Below are 25,228 nucleotides of genomic sequence, written 5' to 3'. Positions count from 1 at the left end.
ACTACAATCCCCATCATCCATTGCACTGACGACACATATACAGCTGATTGCACTAATCACGCTCACGCCTGAGAACTATCACACAATCACACACTCTACTTAATCCATGGGCTTCCTCTTCCTCTCTGCCGAGCATTGTCCTGCGTATGCTGTTCACCCTTCTGTGTTTTGATCTCGCTTGTGTCTTGCCATTTCTGTTTACCAGTGTTTGATCCTGCCTGTGTATTGTCCTGTGTTTTCTGTTAACCTTTCTGTGTGTATGTCTAGCTCTGAGTCTGGTCCTGCGTATAACACTCTCCAAGTGTTAGCTGCCTCACCGAGCCATTCTGTGTTTTGTAAGTCTAAGTTTAGTTTGTTTTGTTTATAGTCTCGTTTCCTGTTTTCTGCTCGTATACCTGGATGATCTCTCTGCCTTGCCCCTTTGGACTCTGTTTGTATAATTAAAAGTTTGCACATGGATCCGCACGTCTCACGTCTTGTTCACCACGTTTCAGAAACTCTGTGGGACTATGGTATAAATAAATTCAACTGTTTAACAGTTTCACTGCAATTCATACTATAATGTTAGAATTAAAGAACAATAAACATAATACATATTACCATTGCACTTATCTGTACAAAGTAAATGCAGTTATTTTTAAGCTGTTGTTGACATCCTATCTAAAACGTGATTTAGCCCAAAAAAAAACAACAACACAATAACGTTACCACTTGAATATGTGTTGCGATTATCTGTGCGTGCAAAGGTTCTGTGTGATCCTCTTGATCAATATTCTTGGGGTTTGAACAGATATGGCAATATTGACAAACTTGCTGTTTTGGCAAGGGGCGGGGCAGTATTGAAACACCGTCTAAGCTGTTCGCCAATCACAACGCACTGGGACAGCTAACCAATCACAACACATTTCATTTCGTTTTTCGGAAGGCGGGCCTTCATCAAACCTGGAACTAATCGAGCAGTTTGTGTCAGGCTGGGGAGAAAGGTATTGTAATAATGTAAATTATGTGAAAATTAATGCGATTTTCGAAACCACCAAGCATGAGAGCATGTTATAGTACACCCCACCCCATAAAAAAAAAAAAAAAAAAATTGTAAAAGAGCATAATACTGATTTCACTGGATTGGTAACAGCCCTATAGTGTCTTATTATATTAAGTGGAATTATCAATAAAATGTAAGAATTTGATATGCAAAGATAAAGATGATGCATGCATTTAATACGGTTAGGGAAAAATGCCCTTTAAATAGACAAAAAAAATCTATTTAAATAAAGTTTAGTATGCAGTAACTTCATAACTAATCATATAAAACGTAACTTCCCAACAACAAAATTATGGCTGGTGAAAATGCTGAGTGGCTAATAATTTTAGCTGGTGTCTGGTGAGCAAAAAAGTTCATGTTAAGCCCTGATGGTGTCTGCATAAATATTGGGCAGCACAATCGTTTTCAACACTGATAATAATCAGAAATGTTTCTTGAGCAGCAAATCATCATATTAGAATGATTTCTGAAGAACATGCCTTTGCCGCTTTGTTCCGCCAGCCTGACAATGTGGGTCCGACCGGCGCCGCAAATGGCTGCAGGACCCGGATGGCTGATTGCCAGAACTGGATTATTACCCTGTTGCAGTTGTGTGACTATGTTGTTGATTGACTATGTGCTTTTTGTTGCTGGGGTGTTTTTTCTGTTCTCACACTGTACTCTCATAAGAATACAGTCTGTGAATTATTTTTTTTCTCCCCCCTCTCCTCATGTCATGCTGTATATTTCCTCACTTCAACAAATTCCTCGTATGTGTAAACATACTTGGCGAATAAAGCTCATTCTGATTCTGATTCTGATTCTGATGTGACACTGGAAACTGGAGTAATGATGCAGTACCGTATGTCTGTTCACACCTGCATGAACCATATATCCATGACAGTCATTTTGTTTATGGAAATATTCTGTCTCACAGGGAAGCTGTGGCAGGTGCTGAGCTATCCCTCTTCTAAATGCATCTCATAATATTCATTTCACTGCTGTTACTGGGTGTTAATATTTCTGAAGGCCACGCTGAAGAGAACGTACCAGATGCCAGAGAAAACAAGTAATTTTAAGTGCATGAAACCTAAAAAGCCCTTTATAATCTTTCATAGATACTCATAACAACAAATGGTTTTTACTTTAAGGTTTATTTAGTTTAAGTGGCAGCAAACAGAATTGCAAAAATAATTAGTTTTCCAAACTGCACAGACTCATTTTTCGGTCTTGTTTTCTCAAGATTACAAATATTTTATTTCATGTCTACAGGATTCTGTATGTTTGGAAACTATTTTATTCACAATCTAATTTGGTGCCACTAATACAGACATTTCATGCTTTACAAAATGTTGTTGCTTATAAAGGGACAATGAAATGGAGCGGACAGACAGAAATAAAGAGACGGCATGCGATTGTGGGTGACTGGCTGTTGCATCAGTAAATAATGATATCTTCTAATTATTCTGAGACGCTTGAGTTTCTATGAGCCTTAATGAGGGTATGTTGCTATGGGAACAGCAACCATAAGGTTTCTGTAATTCACTCAACAATACTGCCATCTCAAAATTGCTGTTATCATTCACTAGAATTCACTTCAACAAATGTGAAGTCTTTCTATTGTAAAACTGCAAGCCTCAATGTTAAAAAGCAAAGCAAAAAATAATACTTACATTTATGTTAACATTAAGATAATATCACTGAATGCAGACACTAGTCATGCCTGTACAACAATGTAAAAACAAATGTGTATCTAGCACATTACACATACTGAAATGAAATACAGTCAGTATGACATAGCATAGGCAAAACTTCAGGAATAGTTCACCCAAAAATGAAAATGCTGTTTGATTTCGTAACCCTCATGTCGTTCCAAGCTTTTATGCATTTTTGTAAATGCATTTTGTTTATGCGTGATTGCAAAGCACTTTGGGTGTACAGCAATACACAATAATGCGCTATATAAATGCATCATTCATTCATTCATTTCTTTCTTCTTTCTGAACACAAAAATAGACAGTAGTAGATAATTTTTTTATGATTTAAAACCTGCCCCTAACCTTATCCATCATGGCCTAATGGTTAGAGAGTTAGACTCATAATCCAAAGGTTGTGGGTTCGAGTCTCGGGCCTGCAGGGGTTGTAGGTGGGGGGAGTGACTGTCCAGCACTCTCTCCACCCTCAATACCACGACTGAGGTGCCCTTGAGCAAGGCACCGAACCCCCAACTGCTCCCCGGGCGCCGCAGCATAAATGGCTGCCCACTGCTCCGGGTGTGTGTTCACGGTGTGTGTGTGTTCACTGCTGTGTGTGTGTGTTCACTGCTGTGTGTGTGTGTGCACGTTGGATGGGTTAAATGCAGAGCACGAATTCCGAGTATGGGTCACCGTACTTGGCAGTATGTCACTTCACTTCACTTTCCACTTCAATAGGAGCAACTACAACATGGACACACACACGCGTGCGTACACACACACTCTCACACAAATTCTCTCTCTCTCTCTCACACACAGTTTGGGTTAAGTTTGTAGTTTCTACCAAAATAACTTGGCTGCCTCTGTTAGAAGAATAGTTCACCCAAAAATAACAATTCTGTAATTATTTACTCATCTTTATGTGAACCATATGCAGTTATATTTTCTGAGAAAAACAAACAAAATCACTTTTCCATATAACTATAGATGAAAGTGAAATGCTGGAGCTTGACAGATAGTTAATGTCAACTTCTGCTGTATGAAAAAGAGCTGCATGAAAAAAAAAAAGTCTAAAAATACTAACATATGGGTTTAGAATTAAAATGTTACCACTTTAGATTAGGAGCACATATTCACTATCAACTTAAATCAGTTTTTACCTCAATAAACCCCTCATTTGCTGCTTATTAATAGTTAGTAAGTTAGTTGTTAAGTTTAGGTATGGTGCCGGATTAATGGATCTAAAATATGTTCATGCAGAATAAGACATTAACATGTTCTTTATAAATACTAATAAACAGCTAATATGTGAGTAAAATCCATGCTAATAAGAAACTACAGTGTTGCCTAATCAAAAAATGACCAGTGAAGTTAAGCAAATAATGACAGAATGTTAATTTTTGGGTGAACTCTCCCTTAAACACTTTTACACAACTTTTTTTTCTAAGGACAGTAAAAAAATAAAAATAAAATGAAAACCTCAATACAAAAGCACTGAATATCCTGCTGTCCCTGCTGTAACATTTATAATTAATGTTGACTAAGTCAGCTGTTGAGCACTGTAACAATGTCTATTTCTCTTATATACAACTAGGTTAATGACGGAGTATGTTATTGATCGACACACAGCAGGGATTGATGGGATTACATAACAGTGCAGAGACAATCCGTGTGTGACACTTTCCACTGGATTCAATCCATATCAGTCCCAGTCTGTGTGCTGATGCTTTTGACGAATGTTAGCACCAGCTGAACAATGCATAAGTAGTTTAGTTTAGTTAAGATCCAGTCAATGGATCAGGCATGTAAACAGAACTGAAACAGTCTAAATCCAACTTTATTTTCTTCTTACTTTGACTGTCAAATAGTTCCTTACATAAAACTATTTGCATACATTGTTGTTAAACGTAGCCAATGATTTAAATAAGATAAAGCATCTTCTCAAAATGCAGAATATAATTTTTGATAATGTAGATGATTTTATCAGACCTTTCTGTGTAGTGCATAATATTGCATGTCCTCAACTGTATCTAATCAAATATTGAGTTTTCGATTTCAAATGAGCAATTCATTTGACTTTTCTTTAATAAAAGTAATCACTGACAAATATTTCTTTATTTTTACATTTGAACAATAATGGTCATCCTATTATCGGTGTGTGTTTTGCCTCTGTGTTCTGCACCACCCCTGGCAACCACAGCCTTTTCACTAACAAGAGCATCATAATAAGGCCACCAGAGAACAATCATTTCATTGCAGAAGAAGGGATTTAAACCCTACTCACAGGACGAGAAGCCGGGGACACTCTCCACAGCAAGTAACATTTCATTTTATGTTTATGTTTCCATCACATAAACACAGACAGATTGACTGCTCTTTGGTTGCAGTTGCACTTTACATTCCGACCAGCACATTTAATAATGCACCACAATAACGTAATATGGTTCTTTTAAAAGTCATGTTCACACAGAACAAGAAGATACTGGGATGTAGAGAGCCCTTCCACAGACTGATGACAGCTCTCCACAATAACAGTAAATCTAGCCAATTCCACTTATATTTTCACATTTTAAAAATGAATCTGCATTTATAACACTATGCTTTGTGTTACACCCCAGCATCAAATGCCAAAAAGCTTGTTAACACTTTCTCTCTTCTGATTGCTATTCATTCTCATTTGAAAAATCACAGCATAGATTTGTTACTGTTGGAATAAACAGGAATGGAAAAATGTATTAGCTTTGGCATCTCATTTACTTACTCATTTACCCTGCTACAACCTACAAACATGAAAAATGTTCAGTTAAAAAAGCACGTGTCCTAAATATTTTGCTAATAATTATGGGAATTAAACATATTTCAGCCAAACTTTATTGTACTGGCCACTGTCATTATCTGCATTCTGCATTCAAGATTTTCTTGTTTTTTTAACACAACAAAAATACCAGCATATGGGTTTGTAAATAAATGAAGGACATAAATGACCAAATTTTCATTTTTGGGTGAAGTAGTTCTTTAACATTTGGAAACAGGAACAGTGGAAATTCATGCTTCCAAAATGCAAAAGCTTTGAATATTCTGCTGTTCCTGTTACAAAACATTTATAATTCATATTGTCAAGTCTTAAGTGAATGTAAATAAGCAGGGGGGAAAAACAGATATGTGGGGGAAGATCGGACCAGTGCATCATGCCTTGCAGTGTAAATGCATCCTCTGTGACCAGGCTTGTGTCTGTACTCACCAGATCTCTGTGCAGGACCCAGTTGGCATGCAGGTAATGGATGCCGTCTAAGATTTGGTAAAGCAGAGACTTCACCATCCCCCTCGGTAGCTGCATGGGTTTCTTGTTGGCCTTTGACGCTCGATGAAATTTTATGATGTGCTACAACATAAGAATGGGTAAAAGTTGCGTGAACTGCTGCTAAGGGCACGCAGCCAGGCACTACCAAATTAAGATCAGTAACATTCCATCTCTGCTGACCTTTTCAACTTTTTTCACTGATGAGGTGGCAACCATCAGAGCAATCCATTTTCAGAAACAATACTAATCACACAGAGGACCCTGCAGAAGTGCCGAGGTCAATTGCTAAATAGATTTACTAAACAGGGCAAACTAGCATGAGAGCGCAATCCCATAACAGCATCGATGGGAGTGGGAAGTTCTGCGGGAGATTTACTGACAACGCGCAAAATAAAGAACACAGACGCATCCGAATCAGTACCATAATGACCATCGCAATCCACCTAGAGCAGCAGAATGCAAGCAGAGCCCATGATAATCAGGTGCGTGCAATCTACTAACAAATGCAAATGGTGGATGCTTTTTTTGGGCGGTAAATAATGGCTTATAATAACAGTAAACAGACTAGTGCAAACCGTAGTAAATCATGTTGCATCATTCATTTAAAGCAGCAGCTATTTGCACTGCACATTAGATACTATTTAGACAGTGAAAATAGCATATTTTCTTAGCGATGGAAAGCGATAGCAATAGTCAAAATGACCATGGCACACACTTTACCATCTGCTCTACTGGAGCTGATGATTCAGAGTCGTTTTTTATTATGTTGACTATCCCAATCATAAATTGGTGGGCGGCGTTTGTGTAAGTCTCTGCCAACAAGGTGTAAATAGACACTCCATTCATTTAAAAACTCTCCTCCCATTAATTTTGCTTCTGAAAGGGAAATACTTACAAATGCATATGCAGGAAGATCAGCTGCAAAAATGACTGTGACCACATTTTTCGCTGCACGTCTTAAATCTTAAAAATGTAAATCCTGACAGTAGTAAATCTGGCCCCAAGGCTCTTAATATATCAGATCATTTGACCTTTTTACATGCAACTGTTTGTTCAGATTGTGAAATATGATGCACCTGACCACAAAACATAGTATTTATGAATAGTTGAAAAAAGTAATGTCGAAAATACATTTAAAAATTAATTCATTCAACAATTTAAAAATGTGTTTTAAACATTAATGATACATTAAAAAACATAATAATGATAGCTGAGCCATTCACACTTAATACGTTTAGCTTTAAAATACAATACAATACAATACGTACAATCCAGTATACGTGCAAACGGCAGAACTGCAATGATGATTGCAATGAAGAAAACAAAGCCAGGGTCTTGAAATACGAAGATTTGAAGATTTATTTTTGATTTATCTTTTATTTATTTATTAGGATCGGAAAAGGACCACAAGCTCAAACTCAGATGGTACAGTCCCCCAAAGCACAACTGTGCTACACTTCAAAAGAGCTGTGTACGAGGCTATCAGCTCCGACGATGTTTGAATTCCTTTAACTTGACACAGCAACTTAAAAACTTGGCAAGACTCCCACCTAACACATGTTTACAAAGAAAATCAGTGTGACAGAGAACGTTTTCTGTGTGAAGCACTTCTAAGATGTATTCAAGTTATCAAGCTCTTGAAAATGTAAGATATAAATACCTGGGAAAATATTCAGTTGTTTCCTCAGCTAATTTCTCAAAGAACTGTTCAAATCAAAAATGCAAGGTCACCATTTTCTTTGAAATTATATGAATTTCTTTCTTCTGTAAACACAAAATGTAGAGAAAAAAAAAGCGCAACATTACAATAACTTGAGTGCATGTGCACATGTGTACTCACCCACAGGTCATGCTCAGCATAGTCAAACAGGAGCCAGACTTTGCGGTCACTGTGAGAGAGAAATACTTTCTGCAGGGCGATGACATTCGGATGCTTTAACTCTCTCAGCAACTGCAGAAAGACAGAGAGACATATTCGTCTGTTCCTTCACCTGTTCATTTTCCAAATGGCACATACATGTAAAGACATTTACATCAGGGAATGCAGAATAACTTTCTATCACAAATACTGACCCTGGTATTAACATCCATCTTGAGCAATCCTTTCACGATCGGATAGCACTAATAAATACACGTATCCACCTTATTCTTCAAGCCTAAGGGCGAGACACGTCTGGTTCATTAGCCACTATAGGGAAATTATGAGAATAATAACAATGTGCAGTAAACAGTAAAACTGTTTGCACTACAAACCAGTGTGTTCATAATTAATATATTCAAATAATATGGTAAGACACACTAATTTGCAATATCACGCAGCAAAACGAGTGGTTTTGTACAGCTAGAAATAGCTGGAAGCAAATGATACTGGAAGCCATGCACATTAAATTTGGCCGTGCCCATTTTTATGGGAAGAATAAGGTGGATAAATGATGTTCAGCACTCTGAAGGCTGACTTCCAGTAATTGAACTCACTGAAAGTGGTGGGCACTATTCTCCCTTTGAAATCAGCTGATGATAAACAAAATCTAGCACACATCTGTTGCTTTTCGTGAAGTGAACTCTGTTGAATAATTTGAAGTAAGGATTTATACCGTTCTGCGGAGACACATTTATGTGGCCAAGTGTTAATGAAACCCCCAAACTCATCCGATACGATCAATCAAAGTGAAGCATTCGATCAAAAAGGCATGCGACGGCAACATTTGCAGTACAAACACAAATATAGTAGTATTTAAACTTCATCAGAATTGCAACTATTTTAAAATGACCTGGCTGTGTTTTAGTATAGGCTGTATTTGTGATGTGTGTAGAAATCAGAAGCGCTCCCCTTCTGGAGGCACATTTGAGATTAACATGACAAGGTCTTATTTGTCCACTTGTGATCGGAGCACATGAGATGGATGTTAATGCCAGGTGTAAACAATTGTGTTGTTAACACAAAGTATTAAGTGCTTTTTTTTCCTTTTGTCAAAGTACAGACAGCACAAAGTGTGATACAATGTAATTCCATTTAAACTTAAAGCTGCTTTGACATAATCTGTATTGAATAATTCACTAAATAAATAAAGGTCCCTTGACTTGACTGTGAAATATGAGGCAGAATAGCAGCATGACAGTTATCGAACAATTAATTCCAAGTTACATATTACAGCAGGATGCTAAAGGTTATACTGTATGTTAGAGCTAAATCTCACAAAGGATACTGACATACAAATACAAAGCTGTAAATTAACAGACAATTGACAGTAAAGCTATCGTCCACGGTCCAGTAATACAGTAAAAAGAAAGAAAAATAAAAAAACCATTTTATTCCAAATGAACTATCTTAAATATCTAAGATTTTGGCTTTAATAAGATTTCCCAGGAAACCTGGCATCCTCCACGATTCCTATTCATTCCAGCAGAAAAGCACTTGAATGCGACAAGCTTGTAATAATCAGGACTTCTAACATTGGAAGTAGGAAATTTTGATAGCACCCCCGTAGGCAGTGTTATTCCTCATTTCCTTACAGGAATACAGGAAATGTCATTACCCAATTCTAGATGGAGTCATACAGCTGCAGCTCACATACATGAAAGTGGCATGTCTGAACTAGTCGATACAGGAAATCAGAAGTCTAATAAAGAGGTTGATTTGCAAAAAGTATTTTATGTATTTTGAATATACAAAAATACTAATATTAAATGTATTTAAATACAAAATATATTAGATTTTTTTCCAAAGGTATTTAAATACAAAATAGTATTTTGTATTTCAAATACGTATTTGAAATACTGCCCATACTGCTGCTCAAACGTTTGGGATCAGTTCTATTTTTTATTTTATGAAAATTCTATTTTAAAGTCTACTAAACCAATATTAGAAATTACAATAAGACTTCACAATATTACTGTTTTTTACTGTATTTCTGATAAAATAAATACAGCCTTGATGAGCAGAAGAGATTCCCTTAAAAAACATAAAAAATCTTACCGATCCCAAACTTTTGAGTGGCAGTATATATATATATATATATATTCATATATTCTAGGGGTGCTAATAACTTTGGCCAACATTTATTGGAGAAAAATGTTTATTTCATAATGTCATTTCTCCCCATGTTCAATTGTTTTAGATTTTTGTGAATTTTTTGAATGACAGGTAATACAATATAAATTCCTTTTGCCGCCTTCTTTGCTCATATTTACCAAGAGGGCCAAGAATTCTGACCACAACTGTGCATGTTAAAAAAATAGCTACTGCTGGCCATACTGAAAATGAGTATAAAATATAGGTTACAGTCATGTCTCTGTTGAGTATCTCAATCAAATGACATGGTGTGGTCAAGTGATTACAGATTTGGGCTGGTAACTGCATATCTGCAAGTTCAAATCCCATAAGAGACGATTCGTAAAACAACCACAACTGCACACTAAAGCAAGGAAGGTAGCTCCAGAGGAATTGCAAAAAACTGTCTAAATAATAACTACTGTTCGCAGACAGATTAAGAGATTCCAGTCAGCAGGTTAGATTGTTTGCTCTGAGATGTGACTGACATGCTGGTGTTTTGCAATGAGAGAGTCTTAGTCATCACTATGTCCTGCAACATGGTGTAGATCAGTATATTTAACACATTTCCACTGTAAATGTTTCTGCAACATTTGAAGGAAATCCATGCACAATATTCTCTGAAATGCTTACATACGTCCACATATCCTATTTTAAAAATGTATAAATAGATTTTATAAATATATTCTTTCCTATCTTTCCAGCCAATGTAGCCTTGAAGTCTGCCTGCACTGTTCGTTCAAGTTACAAAAAAACTGCACACCGCTGCATGAAATGAAGTCAATTTGCACTTCTGCCAGTACTGTGATGACGGCATTTTTGCCATGCGCATATGGCAACTATGTAACAGGTTAAACATTTGTCAGTTCATCACAAAAGTAAACACTTACAAAAAGTGAGCAATATTAACTCTTGGTTGTTTTTATACACTTTATTCATACAGAGGCACTTTGTTATTAAACTCTATTATACACACAGTTTTTGTAGCTAGCATCGCACATGCTTATAATGAAAAAGAAATAAGTTACTTGCCACTGTACTATGAATTAGCAGTTATTACTCACTGAGTGAAGCAACATACATTATATTGACTCCATTCCCATAACCACAACCTATCCATAAGCCCTAATCTTTAGCACAGTGGTAAACAAAAGCCCTTGTGAACATTAAACACTAGCAGGTCTTTCCAACAACACAAAATAAATTCAACATCTTCTGATCCAGTGCTATGCAAAGCATGCTGGGAACTAATCAACTGCCCAGTTTCAGTTAGTCTATTAACAATAATTTAAGTAGCCCCAAAAAAATGGCTTACGCAACCTTCGTTTTTACATATTTAAGTGGATTTAACACAATGGAATTAAGTAGCAACAAAATGCTTTAGCCTATTTTAAGTGAATTGTACAAGCAGCAAATCATTTTTTTTTACAGTGTACAATGCAGCTCATTAATACAGTTGTTTGCTACACTGCAATCCACTAACAAAAAAGTTATAACAACACTAAAAAATTCAACTTGTATTTTGTCAGATACAAGCTATGTTTGATTGGTTGATTGAACTAATGCAGAAAAAGTTGAGAATACAAAAAAGTGAATAAAGTCAACTTGTATGTTTTTAGTATTATCATGTCTTGCCTGTGATTTTGTGTCCTAAGGCTCTTGTTTTAAAGTATATTTCATTCCGTTGTTCTTGTTTTCTCTTTTCTTGTGTTTACTTCATGCTTCTTACTTCTAGGTTTCTGAATGTGTGCTCATTGGTTGCCTTAGTTACTGATTACTTTCACCTGTGTTTAGTTGCTTGTTTATTTTGTGCATCTACAGACCTGTGTTTCAGTTCCCCTTTGTCCATTCTTGTCTATGGCTTGCTATGTTTCTGCATTTCTCCTGTGATCCCAAGGTCCAGAGTGTTTTGTTTCCATTTAATAAGTACCACTTTGCAGACTGATCTACATTTCAACACTCTCCTTGCCTTGCACCAACCTTGACAGAAGATCAGACCATAAATTGACCAAGCAGTAATACAAATCCTCCTTCCTGACTCATGAGGGTGACTGACGCCGGTTTCACACTGGATGCACAAGCAGTGCGGAGGCAGAGCAGGAGCAGCGGGCGCCCATTGTGCTTTCACACTGGCAGCTGAGCCGCAGCGTGTGTAGGCCTACTTTAAATACAGACGAGTATCGTCAATTCTGTCATATTTTCCAGTGTTCTCCTCAGAACACTGTGTGCCATGTGCTTTTATGTATGATATGGCCAGCATACTCTGTGATGCAACCGTGTCCGCCTCTGTCCCACACACATAAGTAAATAACATGCTATATAGGTAGTTTACACGATAAGCTTGAGCCAAGTTTTCAAGATCTGTATACGAAAAAATTGCCAACCCTGTCAGGAAAAATTATGTCTGACCCTTCTCACATTTTGTATGAGAAATATTAATTTTTGCCATCTAACAGAAGGCTTTGAGTTGCTAGATTGAATATATTATGTAGCCTAAATCTTTTGTGTATCGATCTGTAAAATTAATAAATCAGAACTGGGGGTTCAAATAGGCCTCTGGGGTCTGGAAAATAAAAAAGGACTCACTATTCTAATGCACTGTAGCCGTGTGTTTTTGTATACTGTTGTTTTTGTGGGTTTTTCTTTATTAAGGTTGTGTCTGTTGTTGTCACGGTTTGGTTTCTGTTTAGTTCCTGTTTGTCCTTATTTGGTCGGTTTCCTGTCATTAGTTAATCCTTTCACCTGTCTTGTATTAATCGTCTAGTTTCCTCTGATTTTGGTTCATTCGGGGATCATCAGAGTGCTTCCCCCGCCCGCAACGATGATAGTTCCGCTGCACATGGCGAAGAGTGTGCCGCCACCCGCGGTAAGGTTTATGCCACTGCCCGTGGGTCTCCCAAACCCGCCTGCTCCTAACTTAGAGCTTCTGGATACGGCAATGCCCCCTGATTTCCTGGCTCCTGTCCTCTCCCCAGAACCCGCTCCTCAACAGCGCCCTCCTGTGCCCACTCTACGCCAGCGCTTTCCAGTGCCCGCTCCTAGTCAGCATTCCTCAGTGCTCGCTTCTCCAGAGCCAGTCCCTCTAGTGCCCGCTTCTCCAGGGCCAGTCCCTCCTGTACCTATGCTGACAGAGCGCCCCCAGGAATTAGCCCTTCCCGAGCGCCCCCAGGAATTAGCGCTGCCTGAGCGCCCCCAAGAGTCTGCCTCGCAGGTGCCCTCCAGTGCCGGCTCCTCGCAAGTGCCCTCCAGTGCCTGCTCCTCGCAAGTGCCCTCCAATGCCCGCTCCTCGCAAGTGCTCTCCTGTGTCTCTGCTGGTCCCGTCCAGCTCTCCTGCATCTCCGCTGGTCCTGTCCAGTCCTCCTGCGTCTCCGCTGGTTCCGTCCAGCCCTCCTGCGTCTCCGCTGGTCCCGTCCAGCCCTCTTGCGTCTCCGCTGGTCCCGTCCCGCGCCTCCAGAGCTCCGCACTTCCAGAGCACCCCCAAGAGTCCGCGCTTCCAGAGCGCCCCCAAGAGTCTGCTTTTCCAGAACACCCCAAAAGGGCCCACTTCTCCTAAATTGTTCCCAGAGGGGAACTTGCCCAATAAATTTTTTTGGGGGGGGCCATATACCCTCTGCCTGTGTGGCCGGGCCTAGAGCCAAGGCCACGGAACCCCTTGAGCCGCCTTGGCCGCCCAAAACAATAAGGCCATGGCTCCCCGAGTCCCCGGATCCGCCATGGCCATCCAAGCTCCCAGATCCACCATGGCCTTCCAAGCTCCCAGATCCACCTTGGCCTTCCAAGCTCCCAGATCCGCCTTGGCCTTCCAAGCTCCTAGATCCGCCATGGCCTCCCGAGTCTCCAGTCCCGCCATGGCCTCCCGAGTCTCCAGTCCCGCCATGGCCTCTCGAGTCTCCTGATCCGCCGTGGAGGCTTCCCTTGTCTCCTCCCTGTCCTGGCCCTGCTCCAGCCTCCAGGGCGATATCTGTCACGGTTTGGTTTCGGTTTAGTTCCTGTTTGACCTTATTTGGTCGGTTTCCTGTCATTAGTTAATCATCATTTATTCCTTTCACCTGTCTTGTATTAATCATCTTGTTTCCTCATTAGTTTGTGTTCTTATAAGCCTTGAGTTCAGCAATCCTCTTCGTCGTGTCTCAGAGTAATGTTGTTTATGCTGTTTTTCCAGTTGTTAATACGTTTACTCAATTAAAGTACCTGATTATTCTGCATCCCTCGTCGTCCTGCGATGTGAATTGTCGATGTGAATTGATGCGAGACAGTACACGCTGTGAGATGCAATAAAGTATAATTGGCTTTCCTGTAGCTCAAATAGTAGAGCATGGCACTAGCAACGCCAAGGTCATGGGTTCAATTCCCAAGGAAAGCAAGAGCTGGTAAAATGTAAAAACTGTAACTTGAATGCAATGTAAGTCGCTTTGGATAAAAGCGTCTGCTAAATGCATAAATGTAAATATATATATAATTGAATTGAAAAAGTAATCGTAAAGCTAACATATGCATTTAGTTTTATTAATTTAACAGACCTTTGAAGTTTGGGCAAAAACTCGTGGAAGAGATGTGTTTTCGTGCATTTTTATTTTTTCATATGGTGATTGTGAAACACAAAGCTTAATTGTGTATAGGTTTATAGTGTATAGGTTTATAGTGTTTTTTATAGGTTTAAAGTGTTTTTTTTACTTCATTGTTGTATGTCTGTATTTATGTAGCACCGTGGTCCTGCGAGGCACGACATTTCGTTCCACTGTATGTCCCCACATGTAGCGGAATGACAATAAAGCTCAACTTGAACTTGAACTTGAAAACACCTCACTTACATTATTTTATGGTGAAATGTGTTATTTTCATGTTGATCGGGTCAATTTTGATCAATAACAATACACTGTGGCTTTAATTCAGAGTAAATGGCAGAGCAAAAATAGACTCCAGTTCAGCTCGAATGACTGTCTGGTTTCTTAAAAGTCCACCACAACCCTAGCCCTTCCTCCTCCACCAGCACCGCCAGAGTCTTCAAAGGTTCCCCTGATTCATTCTCCTGATCCGCCGGCTCTCCTTTTCCCTCCAGCTCCATTGCCGTGACCACAGTCTTCTGGCGACCAAGATACATCCTGGTCTTCAGACTTGTGGGAACAAGCTGGAACATTCGACCCTCCGGCTCCACCTCAGTGCTTTGTTTCACAGCTCCAACTTGGCTTATTGATCCCTTGGGTGAACAATTCACGTCCAACTCATGTCAGGTCTAACTTTCAAATATGAGTTGGCACAACTACTGAAGTTGAGAAAATTCAAAAATTCTTTGAAGTTAGTTGCTCTATTTACTCAAGTTTTTTTTTTTTTTACACAAAAGCTACTTAAGGGGGCAATATATGTTAAATGTGATCTGATAGCTATACTGTTGAATTTATTCAAATGCATTTTTACACTTAATGCAATAAATCTAGAAAACACATTAAATGTTGAAAACATAATAACAAGCAACAGCATGAAGCTCAATATAGCTATAAAATGGACCTAAAATGAAGAAACCAAAGTCCACATGATTTCCAACTGATACTAGCCAACTTCAACACCTTTCACCCAGCTCTGGAACAATATGACTATTGTTTTGCCTTTCCAACAAAGTAAAAGAGAGGTCAGATATTCAGAGATTGAGAAAGAGAGAGTTTGATCCTATTATTTTTATGGTAACAACAACACACTACACAAAGAATCGCTTGGATTTAAACAATTCAAACGCAATTCAATGGACAAATTGTCTGCAAGTAGCGCAACAACAATGCTCAGTGCCATGACTCATAATGTGACCTTCTGAGACCTCTATACCCATGACGTTTCAACATCAACAACAATGTTGTTATGCCGTTATTTTCAATCTCAGGAAAGACCTGGGCCAATTGTGCTGCTACTGAATCAATTCTATGTTAAGGTACTTTGAGAAACTTGGCATGCAGAGTTGTGGTAAAGCGAATAAACAAGTTTTTGGTATAGTTATTACGTTTGAGGCACAGACCCGTTTGAGACACACTTTGTGTTGGACTAATGCTAACTGAATGTTGAAGAATTTATTTATTTTTTGTAAGTACTTATTCAAATTTAATGCTGTTTGTGCTACAGACATGAATGATGGCAATCATGTGGACTGCTGAAGAGATGTGTAATACTTTTCTATACAATAAAAATAGGTCTAACCTACACTGCCCTCCAAAAGTTTGGAAACGCCCTAGAAAAGTGGGGTTTCGGACAATATTGGCATGAATCCTTTTTAATTTGTGATAATTTTGCACTGATAAGGGACAACACAAACTACGAAAACATATTTTATTACATAAACAGTTTATACATAGAAAAAACTTAAAGTTCTGATTCATCAAAATACTATTAGCAGCTATTACAGCTCTGCATAATCTGGGCATCCAAACTGTCAGTTTATTCAAACATTGACTTGATACTGTATATTACTCCAAGCCTCCTGAAGGATTGCCCAAAGATGATTCACACTGGTTGGACACTTCTTAAGGACATCACGGTCCAGTTCCTTCCATAGCAGCTCAGTTGGGTTGAGGTCGGGTGATTGGGGAGGCCATTCCATGACAGACATGATGCCAGCTGACTGTTTCCTCTCCAAATTGGATTTCCACAGCTTGGAAGTGTGCTTGGGGTCATTGTCTTATTGGAAGGTTTAGGACGGTTGGGGTGTTTCCAAACTTTTGTAGGGCAGTGTAGCAGATCATGAAACGGGTGTAAAAATCACAGTGAAGGACAGAGCCAAGCCATATCTAGATACCAGAATATCAAAGACTTGACAGTGGTTTTACTGACTACCCATAACACCCAATAGCACCCATAATAGCAACCACCCAAACACCAAAGCAATGTGGTAGCATGACCTAGCACCCTTCACAATTTATTCAGAAAATGTGTTTTATTTTAGATGATGTTTGAAGATACATAAGTAATGAACTATATCAAACTTTAATACTTTTGTTCTCAACAAATATTAGTCTACATTGAACATTTAATTAATAATCATAATTAAAAATAATAAACATGTTGCAAGAAAAATGCTAATAAAAATTTAGGTTTGAATTTAAATTGTAAATTTTTACATTGCAACATACACAGAGATGATAAACAAATATGCACTTTGGGAACATAGTAAAAAAGGGAGAAATTATGCACAGGGACATTGTTATGAAAAACCCAAGCCTCCGTGTGACATAGCTTTAAGATTTGCCCTCGCTGGAATTAAGGGGCCAGACTGTTAAGCAAAGGAAATGTTGACACTTAAAAAAAAAAAAAAAAAAAAAAAAGAGTTATTATATGTTATGTATTTTATTAAGTTATTTTATATAACAACTTAAATTTGCTTAAAAATAATTTCCTTAAAGGAACTGGTTGTATTCGTAGGATTTATGTATTTATTTTTATTTTTTGTATGATTTAATGAAGTGTAAAACTTTGAAGACAATGAGCACATCTTCATTTCAGAAGATATGATACATGTTTTATTTACAGTATTTTGAATGTTTCATTTTACAAGCGTTCAGGGAATCAAAAGTTCCTGCGAATAGAGAATCAACACATCATGTGTTTTTTTTTTGGTCTGTAAAACTGCTGTGGCTATTCAACATGAGGCTGCTGAACCTGTTTCAATATCAGTCTGTTCAAATATTGCCACACCTTAAAAGTCTTTCCAGAAAAAAACTGTTTAGGACCAAGAAAAAGACAAACATTGGCGCTGACGCAGCACCTCGCATTTGAAAGTGAAGATTGCCAACCACAATTCAGAAAACAGCTCAGACGTAAGAGAAAATATCAAGCACTGCCCATGCATTCGCAAAGCAATTAACTCAGTCCAATACAAATAAGCACAAATATTTATGGGCCATTTATTAGTGGTGTTTGCTGAGGCACAGAATCTCATCCTTTAATCCACAACAGCCTCTTTGCAAAGCTGCATTACACTGTTACAAATCCACAAAACAATCCACACTGAAATGAACGCATTTTACACTTGGTTAGTTCTTCTGTGTGTTTTTTTTAGCAATAATAGTGTTTATCATACTTCCTCCAGTTTACTAAATGAATGTTACATAATCTACTATATATCAACTATGACTTAAGACCCAGTCAATTTTTCCTGCAACATATTACCAGAGAAATATTTTAACTTTTAGAAAATGAGGTTAAAGTTCCCAGGAAATTTCAGCAATGGCCATGCAATGAGTCGGCAGCTTTATCAACGGTTTGAATGTGTTTTACACGAGATAATGTCTGTGTTGGGATCCTCACTCTGGATGCTTGTTATGTTGTATATTTTGCACTTCTCAAAACTGAATTTTACTTGCAACAGTTATCAAACTTGCCAAATAAAAGCGTTACAAAACTGCCTTGAATTATCTTCTCTATGGTACTTTTTGTACCCATGGTTCCACTCAAAACATCAGCCTGCACACACAAATGAAATGGCTTTTTTTTATTGGTCATTTAATTATAACATGCCTAATAATTATTATTTTTATAGTGAACCAAAAATGTAATGTTTTCCCCAAGGCCATACAAGTGAATTTATCCACTGGTTGACCTCACATATATCCTATAGTCCCCTATTATTACCTTGTTATCATCATCCCATTGTGACCTAATACTGAATTTGTGGGCTCTACACTCTCAGAATAAAAGGTACAAATCTGTCACTGGGGCGGTACACTTTTCAAAAGGTACTAATAAGTAATATGTACATTAATATCTCCCCTCAGGCACGTTACAGACGTTACAGATCTCTGTGCACTAGAACCTCTGGGCATAAACTGCTTTTTTCCTTCATGCCATCTCCATGCAGCTTACAGGAATTATTACCTGTGTTCTGTATTTCATTCTCCATCTCTAATTATTGCCTCTTTCTCAAGTACTATGTAAATACAAATGGAAATTTTATTTTATTTTAAAAAAATTTATGCAGCTGTATATAGTACAGTATAGTATATGTGACCCTGGAGCACAAACGCAGTCTTAAGTCGCTGGGGTATATTTGTAGCAATAGCCAAAAATACATTGTACGGGTCAAAATGATCAATTTTTCTTTTATGACAAAAAATCATTAGGATATTAAGTAAAGATCATGTTCCATGAAGATATTTTGTAAATTGCCTACTGTAAATATATAAAACTTAATTTTTGATTAGTAATATGCATTGCCAAGAACTTCATTTGAACAACTTTAAAGGAGATTTTCTCAATATTTAGATTTTTTTGCTCCCTCAGATTCCAAATTTTCAAATAGTTGTATCTCAGCCAAATATTGTCCGATCATAACAAACCATACATCAATGGAAAGATTATTTATTCAGCTTTCAGGTGATGTATAAATCTCAATTTTGGAAAATTGACACTTAAGACTGGTTTTGTGGTCCAGGGTCACATATAGTAAATAATGCACAAATCTGTACATAAATCTTCTGTTCCAGACTCATACACATTACTATTATTTATTGTTACATCTTATTTAAATGTTTTCTGTTCTCATGTCAGACGTGTATGTATGTACGCATGTACCAAGAGCTTCTTAAAAAAACACAACAAATTCCTTGTGTGTTTGCGCACACTTGGTGAATAAAGCTAATTCTGTTTCTGACCATTTAGTGGTAAATAAGGTACAAAAGATGTAAGTTTTAGCAGGGTGCAAATTACACCGTGATTTTCGGGGGGTCAGCATGGGTGGGAAGGGGGTTAGGTTGTGTTGGGGTAAATGAATGTGATTTTTTAAATTCATTATGTTTTACATTTATATTTATGATGTTAATTTAAAAGTGTATTAATTTTTAGACAATGCTAGGTCATACTAATACTGTTACATGTGCATAAATAAATTAGCATGAGCCCAGATTTAAAAATGCTATTTTTCACTAGTTCATAGTAACCACTGAGTAATGTTAAATGTGCAACCATACTGAAGTGTTACCGATACATTAATAACAGCAGCCATACACTATGATTCCCTCAGTTGAAGCTGTAATAACAGGATACTGACAAAGCAGATTTGGCAAATGCTCCATGCTTATTTGTCTTTGCATTATGGAGAGATTTAAAAATCGATAGGTTTATCTCAGAATCGATTTATATTTAATTATTTTACTTTTCCTAAGAGGTGGTGGGGAGAAGTTAGCGCTAATGAGTGCGAAATGTATCGGTGTGTTGGACTTGAAAAAGCAACACCATTTTTTTTCATCAGTTTTCCTGCAGAACTGGGAAACTTTAACACTGTTGCCACGGGTTGTTTTTCAATGTAATATTCGATATGGAGTGCAAATTTTACCAGGGGAACCCCACCAAAAAACGTGTATTTTACCCCCCGGAATGCGATTTTTTCTGGGGGACCCCCTCGAAACGTTATTTGGCTAGTTTTGAGTAGCAATTGAGTGAGTTTTGCTGTGAAAACCTGGCAACCCTGCATGATGGAAACAGAGGATCAAACCTCTTCCAGAATTCTTTCTGCACCTTCACGTTGTGAATCCCAAGTGAGGATACACTTTAGATTTTACACACTGATGGGAACATATAACTACACATGACTAAAACCGTATACAAATGTTTTATTTCAGAAAGTGTTTTTTTCCTACTCATTTTGTTGAACTTTTGACTATTATATTCATGTGCAAGTTCAGGGTTTTGGTACTTGAAAGTTTCATGGTTCAAGGTACTTTAAAATATAGTTATACTGTGTATGTGTATGCTCCTGAAATAAAAGTTCAGAAAGATGTGATGCATTGTTTTTGTTAATATGACTCATCATATACAGTCTCTTTAAGGGTGTGATCAAGTATTTTCCATTGTCTAGCCTTTAATAAGGAAACAAAAATTACAATAAATTGAAATATCGTATCGCAATAGCTATATAATCGCAATACTCAATTATTGCTATATATATTGAATCGGCACACAAGTATCGGGATAGTATTGAATCGACAGATTAGCGTATCATCCCAGCCCTAAATAGACGTGCTTGAAGCACCCTCACTACTGGCTCTGCCTCTAAATGAAGAGTGATTCTTTAACAGCTTCATTTTAAATTAGATTTATATGCTCCATTTTCTTTCCACTGGCCAAAGATGATTCTGAAAGAAAATGGACTGGGTTTGTAAGCAACAACAACTTTCACATGCATCTGCTAACAGATAAATGACAGATAAACTGTGTGCTATTTCAGTGTTGCTATGTGCTTATAAGAGAAGAACTTGTTAAAAAGTCTTTATTTTTGTTTTCTTTGTGCACAAAAAGTATTCTCATAGCTTCATAAAATTACAGCTGAACCCCTGATGTCACATGGACTATTTTAACGATGTCCTTACTACCTTTCTGGGCCTTGAACATGTCAGTTGTGTTGCTGTCTATGGAGGGTCAGAAAGCTTTTGAATTTCTTTAAAAATATCTTAATTTGTGTTCCGAAGATGAAATAAGGTTTGGCACAACATGAGAATGAATAGTTAATGACAGAATTTTTATTTTTGAAAATGATCAAGGAAAAATTGATTCCTCATTATTTAACAACTTTTAATGACTATGTTGAGTTCCACAGGGCTCTGTACTCAGACCTAAGCTTTTTTTTCAGTTACACCGGACTAGTTGGTTCTGTTGTCACGTCATACATCTAATCCTTCATTACCACTGCTCACAGAATAGACAGCTATTCATTTGGTCTTTTTAATACCTTGAATAGCAATGTAAAAGTTCATGTTTATCATTGAAAAGTCTTGGTCTACCTTTATCTCAACCAAGCCCTAGGTAATGTCTGCGTTTCTGTTGAAGATCAGATAGCTATTGTACTTCACTGTGAACAAAGCTCAGGATTTTACAGTCAATTCTTACAAACCAACAGAACGATTGAGTCACCGGCTGCATTCAAACTAGACTGACTCACCAGCCACATTCACAACACACCTCATCGAAATTCTCTAGGATTCACCATTACCTCATGAAACCTGAGTCTGTGACAGGTATTTCTGTCATTTTTGTTTTTTACAAAAACACAGGCAAAGAACATAATACTAACAAGGATTTTTGAACTTTTTTGTACCTGTACAGAAAGAAATGACTGTTTAATACATGAGCTGGGCAATAATTAAGTGCAATTAGGATTACACAGAGCTAACACACAAAACAATGACAATTTATAATGAATACAGTCATACCGGCCTTATTATTTCAAATGGAAAGTACATAATTTGGGCAAAAAACAACATGACAACAGAGTTTTAACCTTGTGGTAGTCATATGATAATAAGGACACTTTTGCCATGTGATTGTGGGAGAGTATGGCTGATTTGCATGACACAAGAAACGTCTTTAAAAAATGCAAAACAGCCTGAACTGTTGCAGCCTGTCACCTACCACAAAAATTAGAAACAATGTTTTCCATTAATATGCCTACAGTCATGGTCAGATTTATTGGCACACTTGGTAAATATGAACGGAGAAGCCTATGAAAATAAATTTGCATTGTTAATCCTTTTGATCTTTTATTTAACAAAAAGAAACAAACAGGAAACTAACCTTTCATTGAAGTAAAACAACTGAAAATCTCATTAAATGTAATGTTTTTTTCTAATATACCCTGGCCACAATTAATAGCACGTTTTATTCAATACTTTTTGTATTTATTTCATACTATGATTTTTCTCCCACTTTAACTTGAAGGGTTGGAATTTTGCGAGTGAACAAACAAACGAACGATAAACAATACAGATTTATTTTCCACAGGCTTCTTTGTTCATTTTTACCAAGGGTGCCAATAATTCTGACACAACAGTTTAAAGCCAATTTCATTGAACTTTACTTCATCTCCACATTGCTTTTCACCACACACACTGCAAATCAGCTTTAAAAAGAATACTGTCTTACAACCAGGGGTCAAATCTGGATTTTTGAAGAGGGCGAGTCAAAAGATCCTGAGTTTAATCAAATGCCCTTGACAAAACCAAATATGACCCTCTGAACCTTAAAGAAAGGTTCCAGGTTATTTCCCAAGTACCAAGAAAAAGTGAAAGGCTTCACTTTTATAGCTGGTGTTGGCATTGTGTTGGTTACACACATAGCGGTTGGTAAATTATTCTATCGTACTAATCTCAAACTAACACACTTATACAGTAGCCTAATATTATGGTTTATAATTATGGTTATATTTTCAAATATATAAGTTATATGCGGTAACACTTTATTTTAGGGCCTTTTAACTAGTTGCTTATTAGCATGCATAGTACTAGAATATTAACCATTTATTAGTACTAATTAAGCCTTATTGCCTTATTCTACATCCCTAATCCTACCCAATACCTAAACTTAACAACTACCACACTAATTATTAATAAGCAGCAAATTAGGAATTTATTGAGGGAAAAGTCATAGTTAATAGTGAATAAGTGTTCTATTCTAAAGTTTTATCATATATATTTTTTTTGTTTTTAAAAACTGACGGCTGATGAAAAATAATTGTATGCAAAGTAGTTTGAATGTAGTAACTCACAGCAATTTCCCTGCAGGCAGACATGGAAATACCAGTGCCTTCTATCTGTTTCAGTGCATACTCCTTCTCATCCTTCCTGTAAAAACACAAACACAACATTACTAAAGGTGAGGAGAGCATCTAGGCACATACAGTAAATATACCATTACAACAATTTTGAATATATCTATTGCATTTCAGTAACTTATATTTAAGATATGAATAACAATATGCTATTTATTTAATGAATTATAAAGTAATAAAAGTAGTAACCATTAAAAAGTGTTTGTTTACACAATAATGCACTTTAATGAAAAGTGAATTTACTTACAGCAATTATTATTATTTTAAAAATCACAATTAATCTCAATACACTGTTCAAGGCCTGCAAAAGTCAAAGAAAATATATAAATTTTAGAAAATGCATATGTATACATTTCACCTATCAAAATGTCAAACTAATCAATATTACTTTTGCTTTTCAAAAAATATTTCACACGCACACACACACACACACACGCACTCACAAAATAATAATAATAATAATAATAATAATAAACTTTAGGCTTTAACTCATTATTTATTAACTTAAAAACTTTAGGCTTTAACTCATACCAAATGGATACAGTTCTCAAAACTGTATGGCCACATACAATGATCATGCAACAGTTAAAGTATTTTGGTATTCTCAGCAACGTCTGAGCAGTGAAGCAGGTTTCTGTATCAGTGTATCAGATGTAGTGAAGTTTTCTCCAACTTAAGAGTTCACGATTCTACCAAAAACAAAAAATACAAATAATAATAGTATTATATATATATACACATACACTGCCTTGCGAAAGTATTCATACCCCTTAATTTTTTTCACGTTTTGTTATGTTGCTGCCTTATGTTAACTGCTTTAAATTACTTGTTTCCACATCAATCTACACTCCATACACTATAAGGGTAAAGCAAAAAAGAATGTTTTTAACATCTTTGCAAATTTATTAAAAATAAAAAACTTAAATGATTCCATTGCATAAGTACTCTCTCTCTCTATATATATATATATACAGTGGGTGTGGCATCAGGCCTCGGAGAGGTTTTTATTAAACAAAATAATCAAATAAAGTGTCAAAAAGGGGGTAAAAGTGTCCAAAATAAACAGGGTGTCCTCGTCGTGCTACGGGGTTTGTGAAGGAGGGCAGTGTTCTGGAAGGAAGGGTCCAGGTAAGGGGCGGAGTCCGGTGGCCGCACACGCTCTCCTCTCGGGACCGGGGCGAGAGGGTGGCGGCTTCGTCCGGCAGCTCACGTCTTGGGTGGTGCGGGAATCCCTCTACGCACCCTTCCTGGACCCACGAGGACACCGGCGTGCATGCACGGGGAAGAGGCTCTATTCAGATCAGGTGCGCCTCATCACACGCCGCCAGACCTGGCTGTTTCAGCGCCTCTCCTCTCTCACACACCCACTCCCGTCGGGAGCCTGGTGTAGGGCGGCGAATACGGGACGGGGTGGTGATGATGATAAGGGGGGAGGCAGCCGACTCGTCACAGTATATATATATATATATATATATATATACACATACATATACACATACATATGTTTTGTTACCCAATGCAATGAAATGCAAATATGTTCCAGGCCAGTGCTTAAATATCTCTATAATTAGAAATAATATATGTT

The 25,228-nt window shown here is 37.3% G+C and overlaps 1 protein-coding gene across 3 annotated transcripts in view; it reads right to left on the bottom strand.

Moving 5' to 3' along the window:
• The window catches only part of LOC306843375 (cyclin-dependent kinase 19-like), a 54,833-nt gene that overhangs the window by 24,540 nt on the left and 5,065 nt on the right, over nt 1–25,228 (bottom strand). For all 3 annotated transcript variants that reach the window (XM_079374827.1, XM_079374826.1, XM_079374825.1), the window contains exons 2-4: nt 23,581–23,656; nt 7,857–7,967; nt 5,957–6,097 (exon numbers count right to left, since the gene is read on the bottom strand). In XM_079374827.1, coding sequence (XP_079230953.1) covers nt 5,957–6,097; nt 7,857–7,967; nt 23,581–23,604 — 276 coding nt within the window. In that variant the 5' untranslated portion in view covers nt 23,605–23,656. The remainder of the gene's footprint in view (nt 1–5,956; nt 6,098–7,856; nt 7,968–23,580; nt 23,657–25,228) is intronic.

Source organism: Barbus barbus (assembly GCF_936440315.1).
Source record: "Barbus barbus genome assembly, chromosome: 24".
Classification (NCBI taxonomy): domain Eukaryota; kingdom Metazoa; phylum Chordata; class Actinopteri; order Cypriniformes; family Cyprinidae; genus Barbus; species Barbus barbus.
The sequence above is the reverse complement of the archived record's forward strand: the minus strand, read 5'-3'. Positions and strand labels throughout refer to the sequence as shown.